The sequence below is a fragment of the Elgaria multicarinata genome, chromosome 12 (genome assembly GCF_023053635.1).
Source record: "Elgaria multicarinata webbii isolate HBS135686 ecotype San Diego chromosome 12, rElgMul1.1.pri, whole genome shotgun sequence".
Lineage (NCBI taxonomy): Eukaryota > Metazoa > Chordata > Lepidosauria > Squamata > Anguidae > Elgaria > Elgaria multicarinata.
This window is the reverse complement of record NC_086182.1, coordinates 16,324,258-16,342,602: the sequence shown is the minus strand read 5'-3', so window position 1 is coordinate 16,342,602 and position 18,345 is coordinate 16,324,258. Positions and strand designations below refer to the sequence as shown.

General features: G+C 46.8%; 1 protein-coding gene across 2 annotated transcripts in view; it reads right to left on the bottom strand.

The window, feature by feature from the left end:
* Positions 1-18,345, bottom strand: part of LOC134407363 (G protein-coupled receptor kinase 5-like) — a 101,650-nt gene that overhangs the window by 17,698 nt on the left and 65,607 nt on the right. Inside the window, exons 3-8 of one of the 2 annotated variants that reach the window (XM_063139095.1) lie at positions 15,790-15,902; positions 6,800-6,877; positions 4,113-4,213; positions 3,125-3,217; positions 2,740-2,803; positions 138-278 (exon numbers count right to left, since the gene is read on the bottom strand). In XM_063139095.1, coding sequence (XP_062995165.1) covers positions 138-278; positions 2,740-2,803; positions 3,125-3,217; positions 4,113-4,213; positions 6,800-6,877; positions 15,790-15,902 — 590 coding nt within the window. Of the gene's footprint in view, positions 1-137; positions 279-2,739; positions 2,804-3,124; positions 3,218-4,108; positions 4,214-6,799; positions 6,878-15,789; positions 15,903-18,345 lie in introns of those variants that run through there. The other variant, XM_063139096.1, reaches the window with a different exon arrangement.

The window sequence follows — 18,345 nt, the reverse complement described above, 5'->3', positions numbered from 1 at the left end:
AGCTGCTGACAAGGCCAATCCATCGTGAACCTGCCGACATCTCATCCCCTTCTGATGCCTAGCCAGTGGGCATTAGCCAAAGGCTCCTGGACAGACGCCAAGTGGCGCGGTCAACAACCTGTCAGGCCGATGCTCACCACAAACCGGCTGTTGACCTTCTCCAGGATCTGCTTCTCATTCAAAGCCATGGCCTCCCCTTTCCGCTTCTTGATGCGCTTCTTCTCCAGCTTCTTGCAGGCGTACATCTTCCCTGTCGCTCGCACCTGGCATGCGCAAACCTGGGGAAGAGAGGAGGCGGGTATATTAGGGGTGTGCATAGTGGCCGCTAATGGGCTGGTATGGACACTAGCCGGCTCACACAAGGCTCAGGCTTTTCACCAGGGTGAAAAGAGCATCACATGCAAATGACCCTTTTGCATCTCCAAAATGCACTCCATTCCAGATGTTGCTTCCTTTTTCAACTAGTCTGGAGACTGAATAAGAACTCCTCTCCCTCCATGTCACTTCAGGACAAGAGAAAATCACAAGTCCCGTATTAAAATCCGTTGCATCCCTTTGAATTTGGATGCAAAGTGCAGGTGCCATTCCCAGAACGACGGGCAAGAGCCATAGCCCAGCGGTGGAGCACCTGTTTTGCATGCAGAAGGTCCCAGGTTCGAATACGGCTGGAGGAAAACCTGCCTAAAAATTGCCAGTCAGTGTCAACAATCCTGGGGTGGATGGACCAAGGGTCTGACTCAGTATAAGGCAGCTTCCTATATTCTTAAGTCCTCCAAATGTCAGAATCAAAAGAAGCAAGAAATTCGTGCTCCCATATCAAAGTACCATAGAGCCGAAAGACTTATTAGTTGCAAACGTTAAGCAACCGAGGCTCGATGAAATAAGGTGGCCATATGGAAAGAAGGACAGGGCTCCTGTATCTTTAACAGTTGTATAGAAAAGGGGATTTCAGCAGGTGTCGTTCGTATGCATGCAGCGCCGGGTGAAATGCCCCCTTCATCACAACAGTTAAAGCTGCAGGAGCCCTGCCCTCTTTTGTATCTGGTCACTCTAGCTATACTAGAGTTCTGATATCACTGACCAGTTTACGCTTCCAGACAGGCTCTCTGGGTTGGGGACAGTTTGTGAACACTGTGCTGCATTCCTACCAAAAAGCTGATTCCAGGAGGTGGCGCTAGGAGACCACTGCTCAGCCCCAAGTTACATATGCTATGCATGCCGCAGGATCCCATAGGGTTCCATCTTGTTTCCCAAGCTTTTTAATATCTACTTGAAACCACAAAGGGACAAAACAGGCATTGCTTTAAACGCGTGTCTAGCAACTACGGGTTTGTTTTTCTTTTTCCGTTCCCCTTTAGAGTAGGTCCCTGGCTTCTGATTTGGATCGGGACCTTATCGTTTGTGTGTGAGGGGAGGGGCATAGGGAGGGTTTTTAAGATTCGGATTGGGCCTTATGTGCCTACTCTAGAGTAAAAAAATGAGGACAAGGCATCATTGCTAGACACATTTAAAAATGCACATTTAAAGTCTGTTCCCGTCCTGTGTGAAGTCATCTGGGGTTATGGAGTGAGGTGCTTTGTTCCTCCTTTAAGATATGATTGAAATAAACTAGCAGATGTGCTGAGTAAGGTCTAGGATCATTAATGCCTTTGGATGAGTGGGGGGTCAATATACCAAAACTTGATCTGGACGTGTTCTGTTGGTGGGTGGTGGTTCATCCACTTGAGGAGGTGGTGTTCGCCCTGTTCTGGGTGGGGGTGCCAACCACTTGGTCCCAGACAGCATGCTACCTCATAATTGATCATGATGGCTGGGGTTGATGGGAGTTGTAGTCGCAAATGTCTGGAGGGCACCAGGCTGCCAACCCCAGCAGGGACAGGGTCACAGTTTAGGAGTGCTCATAGACCCAGTTTTGTCACTGAAGGCCTAAGTAGCTTCCATGGCATGGAGCAAAATATATGCTCTACCACGGAGCTACAATTATTTCTTATTTATTTAACCATTACACACTGCTTATATCTAAAATGTCATCTCAAAGCAGTTCCCAACAAAACAATTATAAAGTATGAAACATTCACAGTTAAAACATTTAAAAACCGGGGGGGGGGGGGGACACACAACATCTCCATTAAAAAATCAAAAGATAAGCATCCTCAATTAAAAACATTAAAATCAGAGAACTAATATCAATCAATGAAATGGGCAGCATGATCAGTTAGGCAAGGCCTTCCCATTGTCACGGCTAGTAATTACTCCGGCGATGAACCATTTGACAGGGGTTAACAACACCAGCGATATAACTGAAGGCAAAATATATGACCAGCATGTATATGAACACAAGAACATCAGAAGAGCCCTGATGCTGGATCAGACCAAGGGTCCACTGAGTCCAGCATTCTGTTCACACAGTGGCCAACCAGCTCTTGACAGGAGACCCACAAGCAGGACATGAATGCAACAGCACTCTCCTACCCATATTCCCCAGCAACTGGCATGCATGGGTACATTGCCTCTAATATTTTAGGGAGCATATAGCCATCAGGACTAGTAACCACGGATCCCCTCCTCTTCCAGGAATTTGTCGAACCCCCTTTGAAAGCCATCCAAACTGGTGGCCACCACCACATCTTGCAGTAGGGAATTCCATAGTTTAACTGTGTGCTTTGTGACGAAGTCTATTTTATATGAAACCTCAGTGCTCCACAGCCGAAGCAGCCCTGGTCACTACTGCTTCCCTACCTCTCCGAAGCCTCCCTTGCCAAGGATCCGGTATTGCCTGAAGGTGTCTTTGGTGACCGATTGTCTGAAACAACAAGAAGAAGACTACGTGAAGCATACTCAAAGCTCGTCCCCATGAGCTCCCGTTCGACAAAGGGGCACGTGAGATGGATTCCAGCCATGCAGGGCTTTGCTTTATTTTATTTTATTTATTTATGACATTTCTATACCGCCCAATAGCCGGAGCTCTCTGGGCGGTTCACAAAAATTAAAACCATTCAAAGTATAAAACAACAGTATAAAACCATAATATAAAATACAATATAAAAGCTCAACCAGATAAAAACAGCAGCAATGCAAAATTACAAATTTAAAACACCATGTTAAAATGTATTTATAGATTTACCTCTCCAGGTATTTCCACTGGAGGAATCTGTCAAAATACATGCTGTCCTGGTAGTTCGTGAAAGGGGCTCCACTCAGGTATTCGTGCAGCTGCCTATGGAAGAGACCAAAATTCGGATCAGGGCTGCCCCTTCCCACGATTCAGGTTGCCCACATGGCATCCTGACCACCAGAGCTGAATGCTGTCCATATGGACACCTGCTTGGTGCTTTTCCTTAGGATGAAGGGGACCTTGTGGCTGGAATCACCCAACTTCTAATTAACTTGCAAGGAAACTCAGCTCCATGACTGCCCGCCTTGGCCTTCTTGTAAGATCCAGGCTGCAATCCTGAATATACTTATTAAGGAGCGAAACCCACTGGCCACATTCGGGCATCACAATAAATCATGGTCCATCCCCGCCTTCCCCAACTTATCACCCTCCAGAGGTGCTTGTCTACAACTTCCATCATCAGGGGATGATGGGGTTTGTAGTCCAACACCTCTGAAGCATCATGATGTGAATGGGCCTAGCCTCCCGCTAGACTTGCATGCTCCCGTGTCCCTCCTTCAACGCAGCTGCAAAGAGTTCGGAAGCTTTTGTTTCTGTTTTTGATTAACCATGGCTTCCCGCGTCACCCGAACCAGACAGACTTTAGTTAATCTTGACTATAGTTTGTTTGAAAGAAGCATTAAGCCATGATTGATGAAACTGGCTTGTTCCGACAAACTGTGATTAAGACTAACCACAGGATAGGGTTCGGATGGAAAGCTAAATTGTGGCTTCCAATCTCATTGTGGCTGTACTGAAGAGGAGAGAGGGGAGCGTGCAAATCCAGGTGGGCTAGACTCATTCCTGTCATGAGAACCCACAGTGCATTGCGATGTTTGAACGCAGCCTCTGAGACTCGCTTCCATATAAAACCGGCACAGGACTGTATCGTCAGGGAGTTACCCCCCTCTCCCCGGTTTCTCCCTGCCCGGCACGTCCAGAGGGGCCCGGCACTCACTGCATGCAATTGCTGAAGAGGTCTTTGCAAGGGCTCCCCTTCAGGTTCTCTGCGCACTGGCTCATAAGTGGCTGGCCGACCTCTGCCATATAGCCCAGGGCCTAAAACCAAACCAAACAAACCAACAAAGCAAACCATGAGCAACAGACTTAACAACCCTCAATGCAGCTGTGTCATTGTGAGTGATGGATTTCATTCCGGGGGCCCAACCCCTGCCCCACCACAAGATGCTCAGATCTAAAACATGCCCTGTTCCTCTCCGGTGCGGCTTCCTTGGGCTAACAAAGTAGTGTATCCAAATGGATGCTTTGGCTCCTCACTGTGGTATCTTAACAGGCCATTCAATGTTCAGATTCAGAAATGAAAGGGCAGGAATTCCACAGCCAGCATAAACACGATCACGTCCGTTCGACTCCGTATCATTCATCCCACTCTCCTCCCCATCCCACACATACACCAAGCACAAAGAAGGACTGCACCAGCCAGTTCTGCTCCTGAGGTTGGCATGGTCATCAGCCACATGACCAAGGTGTGAGCACATGCCACATAACGCTCAGAAGAAGCACCTGTGTGCATGTAGTTCTACACCCCACTTTTAAATGTTGCACTGAAGTGCCAACTCCAAGTTAATAACAGCCCTTGGACAAAAAACACTCTGTGGCCCTTCTCCATCAGTGGAATTACTTTCTCACCACCATTGTCAACAGTTGCTACTGCTCCTCTTTGACCCTGTACAGACAACACGCTAAGCCATGGTGGTTAAGCATCATGAGCTAAACATTGACCCTGTTCAGATGACACGCTAAGCCATGGTGATTAAGCATCTCGAGCCAAACATGATGGCTTAGCGTGTCGTGTGAACCATTCCTAACCATGGTGGCTACATAACCACGGTTTAAAGACGCTTGCTAACCATTCGCTGCAAAAGGGTTAGTGACCTAACCTTGGCTTAACATGTGGCCTGAACGGGCCCAATATGGCATAGTGTGTCATGTGAACCATGACTTAGGGTGTTGTGTGAACCATTCCTAGCCATGGTGGCTATATAACCATGGTTTAAAGATGCTTACTATTTGCTGCAAGAGGGTTAGTGGCCTAACCATGGCTTAGCGTAGCGTCTGAACAGGACCTTTCTCATCATTGTTGCCATTTGTTTGCTTGAGCCAGCGAGGAAGCAGGCAGTGACATCTCCTGCTCCTCCTTCTCACCAGCACCATTATCTGGGCCAGAGCAGGAGGTGGGTGAACAAACAGGTTGCCATGGTGAAGAGGAGGAGCATCTCCAGGGGGCCCCTGCTGGGGTGTGGGCCCTTGGCTAGGGCCCAACCAGGCCTATCCTTGACGCCAGTACTGTGGGGATGTCAGGGATACGGCCCTGCTCCCATTCAACACATTTCAGTAAAGACATAGAGGGGAGTGAGGGAAGAGGGCTTGTGTTGATTCATCTGAAAAAATGCTGTCCTCCTGATTAGAGTGTTGTACTGGGACTCGAGAGATCTGGGTTCTAATCCCCATTTGGCCATGGAAGCTCACTGGGTGACTTTGGGCCAGTCATAGACTCTCAGCCCAACCTACCTCACAGGGTTGTTGTTGTGAGGATAAAAATGGAGAGGACAAGGAGGATTATGTACACCGCTTTGGATTCCTTAAAGAGGAAAAAAGGCAGGATATAAATGTAATAAAATATAAAAATAAATACTCTTGGGTGAGCCTATAGCGGAGCATTTGCTTTCATTGCTCTGTTTTTGTACCATGACATGAAGTTTTCTGGCTGCTGCAATGAATTTTGCAATTTTGTCTCACTGCATTTTGATGTTTTTATCTCTTCCTCTCGGCCTGCCTCCCTGTTTTTGTTTCCTTTTTTGCTAGCTCACTGTGAGTGCTACTTGCATCAAGGCAACATGTACGTTTGTTCAAATACATAATCTTAATCATGTCTGCTCATGACATTTATCACAGGTCTATAACATGGCACAGTCTGAGAGCATAAGTGTGATAAAAAAAAATACTTTATAATTGTGTAAGTATAATTATCGTATTATTCTAGATTTGTCCTGTAAAAAAAGACCACAACAGTCACTAGGCTCTAAAAAACTAAATTACTATTATTTATTTATTAGAAGTATTTATATATCGCTTTTCTGACCTCAAAGCGATGTGCAATAAAATCCCATTAAATCACAACAAAAGAGAACTTCCCTTAAAAACAGACCAAACACAGTTTTGAAGGTGAATCAATACCATTTTTACTGCCTGTCAGTGGCCCTGTTCAGAAGACACCTTAAACCATGGCTTTAACTGTGATGAATAAAGGGGAAAAGCCTTATATTCACCATGGTTAAAGCCATGGTTTAAGGTGTTTTCTGAACATGGCCCTGCTTTCCAGCTTAACTACCACGTTCATATGAAGTTGGGTAGTTTCCATGAACCATAGTTAAGACTAACCACAGTATTTATCTCGGATTGGACGACACAGTAAACTGCGTTTAATTTAAATCCAAAGCGACTGGTTTCGTATTATGTCCTAGTCAGGCCAATGTATGTAAAGAGCTTTGAATATTAGAAATGTGCTATATGAATATTACATGTTGCTATTATTGAGTCTTTTCTGTAGGCTATGTGTCTCTCCCACCCACCCTATCCCCACACTCAATACAGAGGCACATTGCATGTGCACAATATACGTACCTCACTGTTGAAGAACTGGCGGATAATCTCGTCTCCCATTTCCTTCCGCTTTTCGTCTGGGGAAAGCTCATACTCTGCCTGGGAGAGAAGAGAGGATCATCATAAGAGACAGAGTTGCCCAGTCTGAAAAGGGTACCACTCCACAGAGCTCGGATTTGTCCCAAATCCCTCCTCATCCTCTGCGGGGTCTTATTCCACACTTTGGGGTCGTAGCTCAGCGGTAGAGCACATGTTACACATAGGCCCCGTTCAGAAGTCACCTAAAACCACGGCTTTAACCATGGTGATTAAGCTAAAAAGCCGGGCTGTGTACAGAAGACACCTTAAACCACGGCTTTAACAAAGATTATTAAGGTAAAAAGCCTTAGTCTAGGGTGACCATATGAAAAGGAAGACAGGGCTCCTGTGTCTTTAACAGTTGTATTGAAAAGGGAATTTCCGCAGGTGTCATTTGTATATATGGAAAACCTGGTGAAATTCCCTCTTCATCACAACAGTTAAAGCTGCAGGTGCCCTGCCCTCTTTTAAATCTGGTCACTCTAGTATCGCTCTTGCGGCTTTAACTGTTGTGATGAAGAGGGAATTTCACCAGGTTCCCCATATATACAAATGACACCTACTGAAATTCCCTTTTCTATGCAACTGTTAAAGATACAGGAGCCCTGTCCTCCTTTTCATACGGTCACCCTACTTAGTCACCATAGTTAAAGCCATGGTTTAAAGTGTCTTCAGAATGGGGCCATAAGAACATAATTAGTGCCCTGCTGGATCAGACCAAGGGTCCATCTACTCCAGGGCTCTGTTCACACAGTGGCCAACTAGCTGTTGACCAGGGACCAACAAAGCAGGACATGGTGCAACATTACCCTCCCACCCATGTTCCCCAGCAACTGGTGCACACAGGCTTCCTGCCTTGGATACTGGAGGTAGCGCATAACCATCATGCATATGGTCACTCCCTGGTATCTGAGACTAAGGGGAGACTCTACCAGTCAGTAGAGACAAGAGTCAATGGGCAAATATACTGTTGTTTTATACTTTGAATGTTTTTAATTTTTGTGAACCGCCCAGAGAGCTCCGGCTATTGGGCGGTATAGAAATGTAATGAATAAAATAAAAATAAATAAATAAAATAAATAGTCTGGCCTAGTATAAGGCAGCTCCCTATGTACCACTTGCTGCCACTCCACTTTCCCCATTTGCTTCTCCGCAGAATTACCGCAACACTTCCTCTACCGCCGGGGGGGGGGGGTTGAAATCTCCAACCTGAATTCTATTTCAGAGAAGCTCTTGCAGTCTGCATTTCAGTAGCGTGGCCAAAACATCAAAATAAATACCAGCACATTTTAGCTTAAAGCTCTTACTGCTAGTAACTAGGCTTTAGGAGAAGCATTTCGACCTTATTAGAACGGGGAGGAGGTAGGCATAAGCTGACAAAACATCACTATCAGTAGTCAGAGGAAAGGGGTGTGGCCAAGGAGAGGAGGTGTGGCCATCTGAAGAACTCCCGAGAGCCAGATCAGGACTGCAAGCAGGCCACATATGGCCTGCAAGCCTGAAGTTTGATGCCCCTGTTTAGGGTGACCCTATGGAAAGGAGGGCAGGGCTCCTGTATCTTTAACAGTTGCATAGAAAAGGGAATTTCAGCAGGTGTCACTTGTATGCGTGCAGCACCTGGGAAACTTCCTCTTCATCACAACAGCGAAAGCTGCAGGAGCCCCTGCCCTCTTGACCAGGTAGGGGTGATGGCAGTTGTAGTCAACCACACCTGAAGGGTGCCAGGTTGGGGTAGGCTGATGTACACAAATTTTCATATCAATAAACAAGTGCTGCACTTCTACCCGTGCTGGGAGACAAGCAAGAACTGGCCGGTAGCCCTATGCCGTAACCCTGATGGTGGCCCACTGGGTCCACGAGTTGGAAACCCCGTACGAGATTCCCCGTTATCCCCCCCCCACCCGGCACTATTTTCACCTCTCTGATCTCCACCTTCCTGGCTGTTTCACAGGAGGCAAAGTGTTTGGCTGACTTCGGAGAGCAGCACACTGCTGCTATAAAAATCTGACCTGTGGGTCCCCTCCTGAATGTTTTGGAACATGGCCTGGTGCTAGGAGACGAGAGAAACAAGAAAATGAAGCTGTCCACCCTCCTACCCCCCCCCTCACCTGCCCCAAAGCGGCTGAGCTGAGCTGAGGAGCAGGTGAAGAGTTAATTGGCCTGGCACGCACCGGATAGAACCGACCTCAGCTGAAGCGTCCAGCAAAGTCAGGTTCGGAGCTGGCTTGCGACACTTAGGCCGAAGGAGGGTAGACGGAGCTGAAGCAGGAGCCAATCCGAAGGCAAGGATGGAGCAGGTGTGTGTGTTTGTGCGAGTGAGCGCACCCTTTTATTAAAAGCCACAACCCTCCCCCTTCTTAAAAACAGGAAGAACCAAAATAGGAAGCCAGCGGCTTTGACGTGGCCAGGATGGTTCGGGAGGCCGTTGCCACTCTCTGGGCTCAAGTGACATCTGTGTTTTCCTTAATGCAGAGGCCGCTGGGACACGGCCATGAGAAATGAATGAGAAGGAATGCACAGCATCTCCCCGGGGGCTAGACGGAAGCTCTCTGTCCTGCCCCCTCCCCACTGCGGGGGGGGGAGGGAGCTCACTGGGGGCTCCCCACGAAGCTGCAAGGCAAGGCCACCCGCAGCTAGGTAAACAGAAGAGGAGCTCAGCGAGGAGAGTTCGGGGAGTGGGGGTGGGCAAAGAGAAGAATGGAAGAAGAACCCAAGCCTAGAGTGTTGCAGATCCAGCGTCTCCAGAGCCACAAAGTAGGCAGGGTCAGCAGTGGGTGTTTGTGTGTGCAATGGTTCGCAGGGGTAGCCACAGATTCATAAGAGGTGAGGAAGCAAGTTTGGGAACGCAAACTCACACATGCATGCATACGTGACATCCCACTGGTAGATTAAGCCTGGGGATTAGTCTGACAGCTGCAGAATGAGCCCAGCAAGCAAGGGGGAACTCAGGAAGACTAATATCCTGTAGATTACATTCAATTTATTATTTTCTTATCCCACTTTTTTGCCCCCAGTATACATAAGAAAATTAAAAGGACATTAGAATTTTTTTTTTAAAAAAAACCCAGCCACACAATTAAAAACATGTGAACAAAATAACATGAAATAAATACAGGGTCATCATAAGGCAAAGGAACTGGAAACTGCAGCAGTTAAAACCAAATCCAAAACAGCAGATGAAAAGGCAAGCACAGCAACATGGGAGAGAACTCAGAAGCCAAAGGCATGTAGAAACAGACATGAAACTGGAGAAGTCCCTGGAGGAGAAGGCTATCAACGGCTACTAGTCCTAATGGCTATGTGCTGCCTCCAGGATCAGAGGCAGTAAGCCTATATATACAGCCGTGTCCTGCTCGTGGGTGCCTGGTGCATAGTTGGTTGGCCACTGTGTGAACAGAATGCTGGATTAGAGGAACCCTTGGTCGGATCCAGCATGGGTCTTCTTATGAAACATCTTCAAGAAGAGTCTGAGTGCTAAAGGAGGAAGAGTGCAGGAGATCATCATGGAGAGAGGTTTCCTCAACTGTAGCGCCACCACTAAAAGAAGCCATATCGTGGATTGTGTTTAGCAGGCCCGGTGCCATGACATGGCATAGTTGGGCAAAGGCCGGGGCCCATGTTGTGGTTGATGTCTCTTGCCTGGGCCCCCTGCTCCTGTACCTTCAGCAGCCACCATCTTTATTTTCCCAAAACACAATGTGTTGGAAGTTCCAGGGCATTGTGGATTAAAATAAAACAAACCCATGGTGGCGGCCATCAAAATAAAGACGGCAGCCATAACAATGGCCACTGAAGGGACCATACAGCTGGATGAACAACGCGATGTCAACTGAGTGGGCAGAACCCTCCCTCAGGGAGGAACAGGGATGCACCATGGCAGGGGTGCCAGCAGGTGTCACTTCATTCAGAAGGGGTGGACACAATACGTCCGACAGCTATCACAAGAGGTGGTGATGGCCACCAATTTCGATGGCTTTAAAAGGGGGCCGGATAAATTCCTGGAAGAGAAGACTATCAGTGGTTAATAGTCCTGATGGCTAAGTATAACCTCTGGTATCAGAGGCAGTAATCCTGTGTACACCAGTTGCTGGGGAATATGGGTGGGAGGGTGCTGTTGCACCCATGTCCTGCTTGTGGGTTCTTGGTCGACAGCTGGTTGGCCATTGTGTCAATAGAGTGCTGGACTAGATGGACCTTTGGTCTGATCCAGCAGGGCTCTTCTTATGTACACTTGAAGGCTGTGCTAAGGGCTATTCCAACCTGTGCAAAGTTGGGCATGTTCGTCAGTAAATAAATAGACAGACAGACTGGACACGACATTGCTACCTTGGTGAGAAGTAGATATTAGATCCTGAGTGTCCAAGGATGTTACAGACACCAAGGCCCAGACAGGGATGAGTGGGTGGGGAACCTAGTGTCACCTTTCCCGATATTGTAGCAGTGCCTATTTCTGATAACTCTGAGACCAGAAAAAAGGGCCTCCAAACCTTGAGGAACCCAAACGTTCAAGACCATAGAATCATAGAATCATAGAATCGCAGAGTTGGAAGGGACCTACAAGGCCAGCACTCCCTATTGGGGTTGGACTAGTGGGGTTTCAACCACTATTGAAACATCCCACAATGGGGGCTTCCACACATCACCCTGTCTCATTCAAGGAATTTCCTGGGCTTATGCCTGAGAGCAATTAGGGGAGAGCAATTAGGTGGGTGATCACACGCGAGAAGGCCTTCTTTGCAGTGGCCCGAACACCTCTGAAACAAGATGCTTTCAGAAGTCCACCCTACTCTGTCATTGCAGGCTATTAAGAAGGCCTTGAAAACACTGTTTTCCCGTGGCCTTCTCATGATATGACTACTGTAGTTTCTGCTATTGCCATTGCTGTTGCTGCTGATTTTATGGATGGCTGTTCTTGCTATTTCTATTGCTTTTAATATTTTAACTGCTTTTACATATTTTATTGTTGTAAGCCGCCTTGCGAGGGCTTCTGCCCTGAAAGATGGTAAAGAAATATTTTAAATCTGTGACCTGGGGTGGGAGGTCCTCTAGATGGTTGCAGTGTTCTACTCATAGCCTTCCCGTGTTTTGCCACCATTTCTTGAGTCTTTTTTTCTGGCTCTGGAAAATCCATTCAGAAAGAAAAAGGGGAGAGGAACCGCCCCGTGCCTTGTCACTAGAAGCTCCACCAGCCCTCTCTGAGCTGAGCTAGGTTTTCAAACTGAGTTTCAATGAACGGCGATTTTCCTCCAATACCTGCAGCCTTGCAGAAGGTCGCTTTCCGCACATTTGTTTTCCATTTAGCAGCTATCTGACCAGATCGGCATTCCTGTCACTCATGTCCAACAAGCTTATGCAAATAAAGAGGGGGTGCAGAAAAGGCCCCACTTTTTTGTATGTTGGTTTAAAAATCACTGGCAGGCCTGGAGGCCCCTCCCTGTACATGCTGACATAAACTTAACAGGGTTCAACAAGATCCATTCCATTCAAAGAAAGAGAGAGAGAGAGAGAGAAGTTCGATTGCATAAACAGTTGGTAATGGGAAACACAGATCATTTTATGAGGCTCATGTTCCCTCTTAAACAGCCTCTAAAAGTGTCTCCTGGCATCGCAAAAGCGCAGAGGAGGAGCAAATGGATTTCGGATCAGAAATCGCTGCGTTAGCTCGCAAGAAGAAAGAAAGGAAGAAAAAGAATTTCCTTTAAGATAAAAACGAGTTGACATGACCCGGAGCACTGGTTTGTTCTGTTGGATGTAAGACGCGTTCAGAATCAGCAAACTTTCGAAAGGAAAGAAGGGGGTGGGGGTGGGGGTGGGGCGGGAAGGCGCGGGGCTGAAGCTCATGAAAACACTAGGATATTATTTCAGATGAAGGGCTGACTTTTAAATTACACGTCATCTGGATGGAATGGGCTGAGAAACACACACTCCTCTCCCAACGGAAAGGTCGCTCTTCAGGAATTCGGGTTTTCTCTCGCATTTTTTTTAAAAAGCATTTCAAAAAAAGGTTGCCTTTCCCTTGTGAGCAAACCAGGAAGACGGCGGCAGAAGCAGTAGTAAGGAGAGAATTTGGAGAGAATTAAAAAGAAAATGGGCCTGTAAAAAAGAAATAAACGGAACCCTGAAAGAGTCGTTAGTTTTCTACTCCCTCCTCCTTTTTCAAAGCCGCCTGTGGATTCCTAGCAATTGAGGACCTACAAGCCAACCCACCAATACAAGCAGACATCTACAAAAGCAACGGGCAATTTTTGGCCCTCCAGATGTTTTGGCCTACAACTCCCATTCATTAAACTAAAAACCTACAAAACAATGTTAAAGCTCTACAGTTTTCAACCGAGTACTAAAAAGCAGGGAAATTGGGAGTTAAGGCTCACAAGCCTTAACGCCACATCCTCCCGAAGGAGGCAGAAAGTGCCAGTGAAATTCTCATTCTCCCAAAGCAGATAAACTGCTTTGGGAGTTTATCTGCCTATTCTCCATCCTAAACAGGATGGAGAATAGGATATGCAGAGGTGACTGTGGGGTTGTAGAAAACTGATGATGAACAACTTAGGGACACCTACTTCTCGCTTTTTGTTGTTGTTTAGAGCAGCCCTTCCCCAAACTGGTGCCCTCCAAAGGTGTTGGACTACAACTCTCATCATTGCAAGTCAATACGTCCCATGGTCAGGAATGCTGGGACTTGTAATCTCAAATACCTGGAGGGCAGCAGGTTATGATATGCAATATGATACCACCAATACAAGCAGAAATCTACAACAGGAATGAGCAATTCATCCGTCCCCCTGATGTTTCGGCCTACAACTCCCATGATCCCACACCATTGGCTGTGCCTCCTAGGGCTGATGGAGGGCGACAAGCTGCCCACCCATGATCTATTGCATGACTGTGAGGGCTGGTGGCCAAAGCAGCCTTGTAAATAAGCCCATGAAAGTTACTAGCCTGCCCATATTTTTACCAGCCTGCTGGGGGCTGGCAGAGGAGGGCTCTGTCTCTATTCTAACAGCCCACTCATTTGCCCGCATGCAATTCCTTATCGCCTACGGCTACCGGGGGGGGGGGAGTGTTTAAATAACAAAGGTGGGAGTGTTACACGTATAGAATCGCAGCTTTAATGTCTACATCTGAGGCAGCTTTGGATCTCAGGTTATGCCTTATTCAGCAAAAACTCTTGTTCCATGTCTATTGGAAGCCAAAGTGTCTCTTTAATAAAGGTTTGGCTAAGCTGGCTAATTGCTGGAGATGTAACATGGCTCATGCTTCTTTTGACCATGTGTTTTCACAATGGCCAAAAGTCGCTTCTTTATGGGAGGAGGTTATTATATGGCTAAACCTTGTGTTGGAACACTCTTTAATATTTAATGACATACATGTCCTCTTAAATTATCTACCAGTGCAGAGAGGTAAAGCAGCCGTTTCTGCAGCTGAAACTCTCCCCACGGCCTGAGTTCCATCCCAGAGGAAGCTGGTTTCAGGCAGCCAGCTCAGGTCGACTCAGCCTTCCATCCTCCCGAGGTCGGTAAAATGAGTACCCAGTTAGCTGGGGGAAAGGTAATAATGGCCGGGGAAAGCAACGGCAAACCACCCCGCTATAAGGCCTGCCAAGAAAACGTCAGCGAAAGCTGGCATTCCTCCAAGAGTCAGTAATGACTCAGTGCTTGCATGAGAGGTTCCTTTCCTTTCCTTTCCTTGAAGTTAAGGCACGGTCAGCACAAACGGATTCTCTGCACTCTTTTGAGAGCCAAAATACTGATATTACAACATTGGAAGGATAAACATTCACCTCCTATAAACGAAATGGATTGAGGATCTAACAACACTTCCAGCATTTGAATGGGTGGTATATAGACACCACTTGTTAATGGATACTTATATGGATATTTGGTCTGCTTCTATTGAAGTGTAGGTACAATTCTTAGAAAGCTGTATTTTTCATCTATATCTATCCTCATGCATTGAAATTGATATATTCAAATCCATGTAGCTACATTTTTTTCTTTTCCTCTTTTTTGTTTTGATGTTACAATCAAAAAATAATTCTAAAAAAATATGAACTGAATATATAACATAAACTAAATAAAAATAGATGTTTTATAAATAAATAATCCCTCGTTGCCCTTGCCATAGGGTCTCCAACATGGTACCCATGGAGACCTCTCCTGATGCCCCCTAGGCTCTTTGCCTCTGTAGATTTTTATTTTATTTTCCTTAATGTTTTAAATTATATCTTTTAACTGAAGGCTGGCTTCCTACAAAGTGAAGTGTGGACCTCCAGTGCCATCTTTTATTTGGGTTCAAAAGAATAGTTTTATGTTTCGGAGCTTAGACGCTCTCCTCTGCCTTGTACTTAGGTGTACCTGGAGAAGTTACTTTCCTTTTATTCTCACCAGTTTGTCCTCTGGGAAATGACTGTTCTGTCACTATCCAGGCCCATGATGATGGCCATTTTATGAATGGGCAAAGTGCCTCTATGGCGGCCATTTTGTGAGGGCGCCCATGACACTTGCTCAAAATCCCAAATGTGCTCATTGGCTCCCAAAGGTTGGCAACCCCTGTCATCCACAATAGAGTTAGCATGTGCTGTGTTTACATAGGAAGCTGCTTTATAAGAAGCCAGGGAATTTGTCTGTACAGCCCAGCATTCTCTGTTCTGACTTGCAGCCGCTCTACAAACAAAGAAGTTTCTACCCATCACCTGTTACCTAATTCTCTTTACTGGTGGTTGCTGGGATTGAACCTGGGACCTTCTGAATGCACACAATGTGCTCCATGACTGAGCCACGGTCTCTCCCTCTTCCTCAACCCCACTTCATCAGAACCGTCATGATATTTAAACAGAGGCTGCCCAGGGGGCAACATGCTGTCCGGTGCCTCCAGCTCCAAACAGCAAACATTCCTCTGAGACAGACCTGCTCCAGGCACCGCACTCGCCTTACCACAGCGTCCAGGAAGTGGATGCACCGCAGGAGATCCTCACGGGTCTCGCAGAACTGGCGGAAAAGCAGGCAACCGATGGGCTGCTTGTTGCACAAACTGCTGTAGTCCCGTTCTGCAAAGGAGGAGAGGGCGAAGGGTTTATTTTCACGGGCAGGCGAATCGCTGCAGATGGAGGGAGGCATCAGGGGAGGACTTTGGGGGCCGAGATCCGGGGCTCCACTCAACAGAAGGAGCAGGATGCGGCCGGGCAGGATTATTAGATGTCGAGATGACTTACTGCACATTGCACCCCCCCCAGAGCACCAGCCTTCCACAACCCCACCAGACCCAGAGTTGAATCTTATCGAATAATAATAATAATAATAATAATAATAATAATATTTATTTATTTGTTACCCGCCTCTCCCCCTGGATCGAGGCGAGGTACAACACAAATACCAGCACAATAAACTACATATAACTAATTAAAACATTTAAAAGTAATACATTATTAAAAGCAGCAAATTATTTAAAAGGCATCTTAAAATTCAACTGGGTAGGCCTGCCAGAAGAGATCAGTCTATATGGCTTTCTTAAATTCCGGAAGACTATTAAGTTGACGACTCTCTCCCGGCAAGCCATTCCACAAACTGGGAGCGGCAGAAGAAAAGGTCCTCTGGGTAATAGTTGTCAGCCTTGTTTTTGTTGGCTGGAGTAAATTCTTCCCAGGGGACCTGAGTGTGCGGGGCGGATTGTACGGGAGAAGGTGATCCCGCAGGTAGCCTGGACCCAAACCATGTAGGGCTTTAAAGGTGATAACCAACACTCTATACTTCGCCCGGAAACTAATTGGCTGCCAGTGAAGAGATTTTAAAACTGGTGTAATGTGGTCACCCCTAGGTGTACCAGTGACCAGCCTGCGCAGCTGTACACACCAGCTTTCAGAACAGCTGAAGTGGAGAACAAACCAAGCAGCGTTCTGCAAGAGCCTCCAGTACTAAGCAACGGGATGACAGACATGTGAGGGGGATATTCAAGGATGAAAGAATATTGGTGAGAAGGCGCGTGAGCTTTTTGCATCCATCGTCATCCCAAAAAGGAGCAGAGAGAAATCCACACTATTTCTTGTTGAAGCCAAGCAGAAGTTTCCATAGAAGAAGGCTCAACTGCCAGCCCACAACCATAGTTTTGGAAGCTTAGCTCTGCTTCAGTGCGATGTTGAAATTGACAAAGCGATGTTTGTGGGTGGCTTGAAGAACAGGCCCGGACCACATGGTTTGCAGATCATGTGGTATGCCCTAACTATGACTCGGTGCAAGGGCAAATCATGGTCACATGAGGCATCCCATGTAGAGGCTGAGCTGCTGAAAAATGAAAGTAACTCTAAACCATGGTTTGCCTGTTGAAAATCAAACCAGCCAAGGTTTGGGGTGATACTTGAACTGAAATACAGTCACACCAAACAGACATGGAATTTGGTACCGGGTGCAAAATTCAACATCCTAAAAAGGTTCAATTAGAAAAAATTAAAATTAAAAGCCTGTTAGCTTCCCGAAATTCCACACACACACTCTGGTAGGGATAAATAAAAAAGGAAAGGTCTTCATTGGAGTCAGTGTGTATGTGTTTACTGCTTACAAGACAAGGAAATTACAGCTGGATGCCTTAAGAGTTAAGGTTTCATTTGCCATACGCATGCTTTCGGTTGCATGAGTAAGCCTGTAAGAATCTTTATTTCTCTTTTAAACCACATTTTTTGCCCCTAGATTCTGCTCCCTAAGGCATCCTGCAATCTAGAACCCGCTAACTTCAAAACACGTCCCATGACTGTTATTGGGAGTTCTAAGGAATGAGCAAGGCTGAAAATATCAGCTCAGCATGTGGGCAGTCCCCGTCCCCTGGGGTGGGTGGGTTGGGGAAAGGCAAACGCAACATTGACTATTGGGAAAGTGATAGCCCCACCATAAATATGCCTGTAGGTCGTGTGTAAAGCCAGCACGGCAGGCCGTTCTCAGGGCTGCCTCCTCCCGGGTGTTGTGGCGGCCGGCCCCATGCTGTGTTCAGCTGCGCACTGCACATTCCAGGCCTGTGATCTCTGCCTGTCACAGCCATGACACGCTGAGTCTCCTAGCTGAGCTGTCCATTCCTGCTCTCCCCGGTCCCTCTGTGCTCCCCCGAAGTTGTCCCTCTTGGCTCATATCTAAACACACTTCGAAGCTCTAGGAGCACATTCTCTCTCGCATCTCAGCATGTGCCTCTTGGGGAAAGTGGCACGATTGCGGGGTGGAGGCAGGAATCACTGATAGTTCACAAGAGCCTGGGAGAAAAGCAGGATTGTTCAAACAGAGGGCTTGAGATTGATTGAAATCCGTATTTAGCAGCTACATTATTATTATTGCTTTTACTCTATAGGCATACAGACCCCTTATCCGGACCTTAAAAGCCCTCCCCGCATCCCATCACTAGGGTCCTGATCCGGATTGGGCCTCCTGTATCTACTCTAGAGTAAAAATGAAATAAAAAAGAGGTAGCTGGTAGATACAGGCTTAAAGTAATGTCTGTGTGGTCCGAGAGGG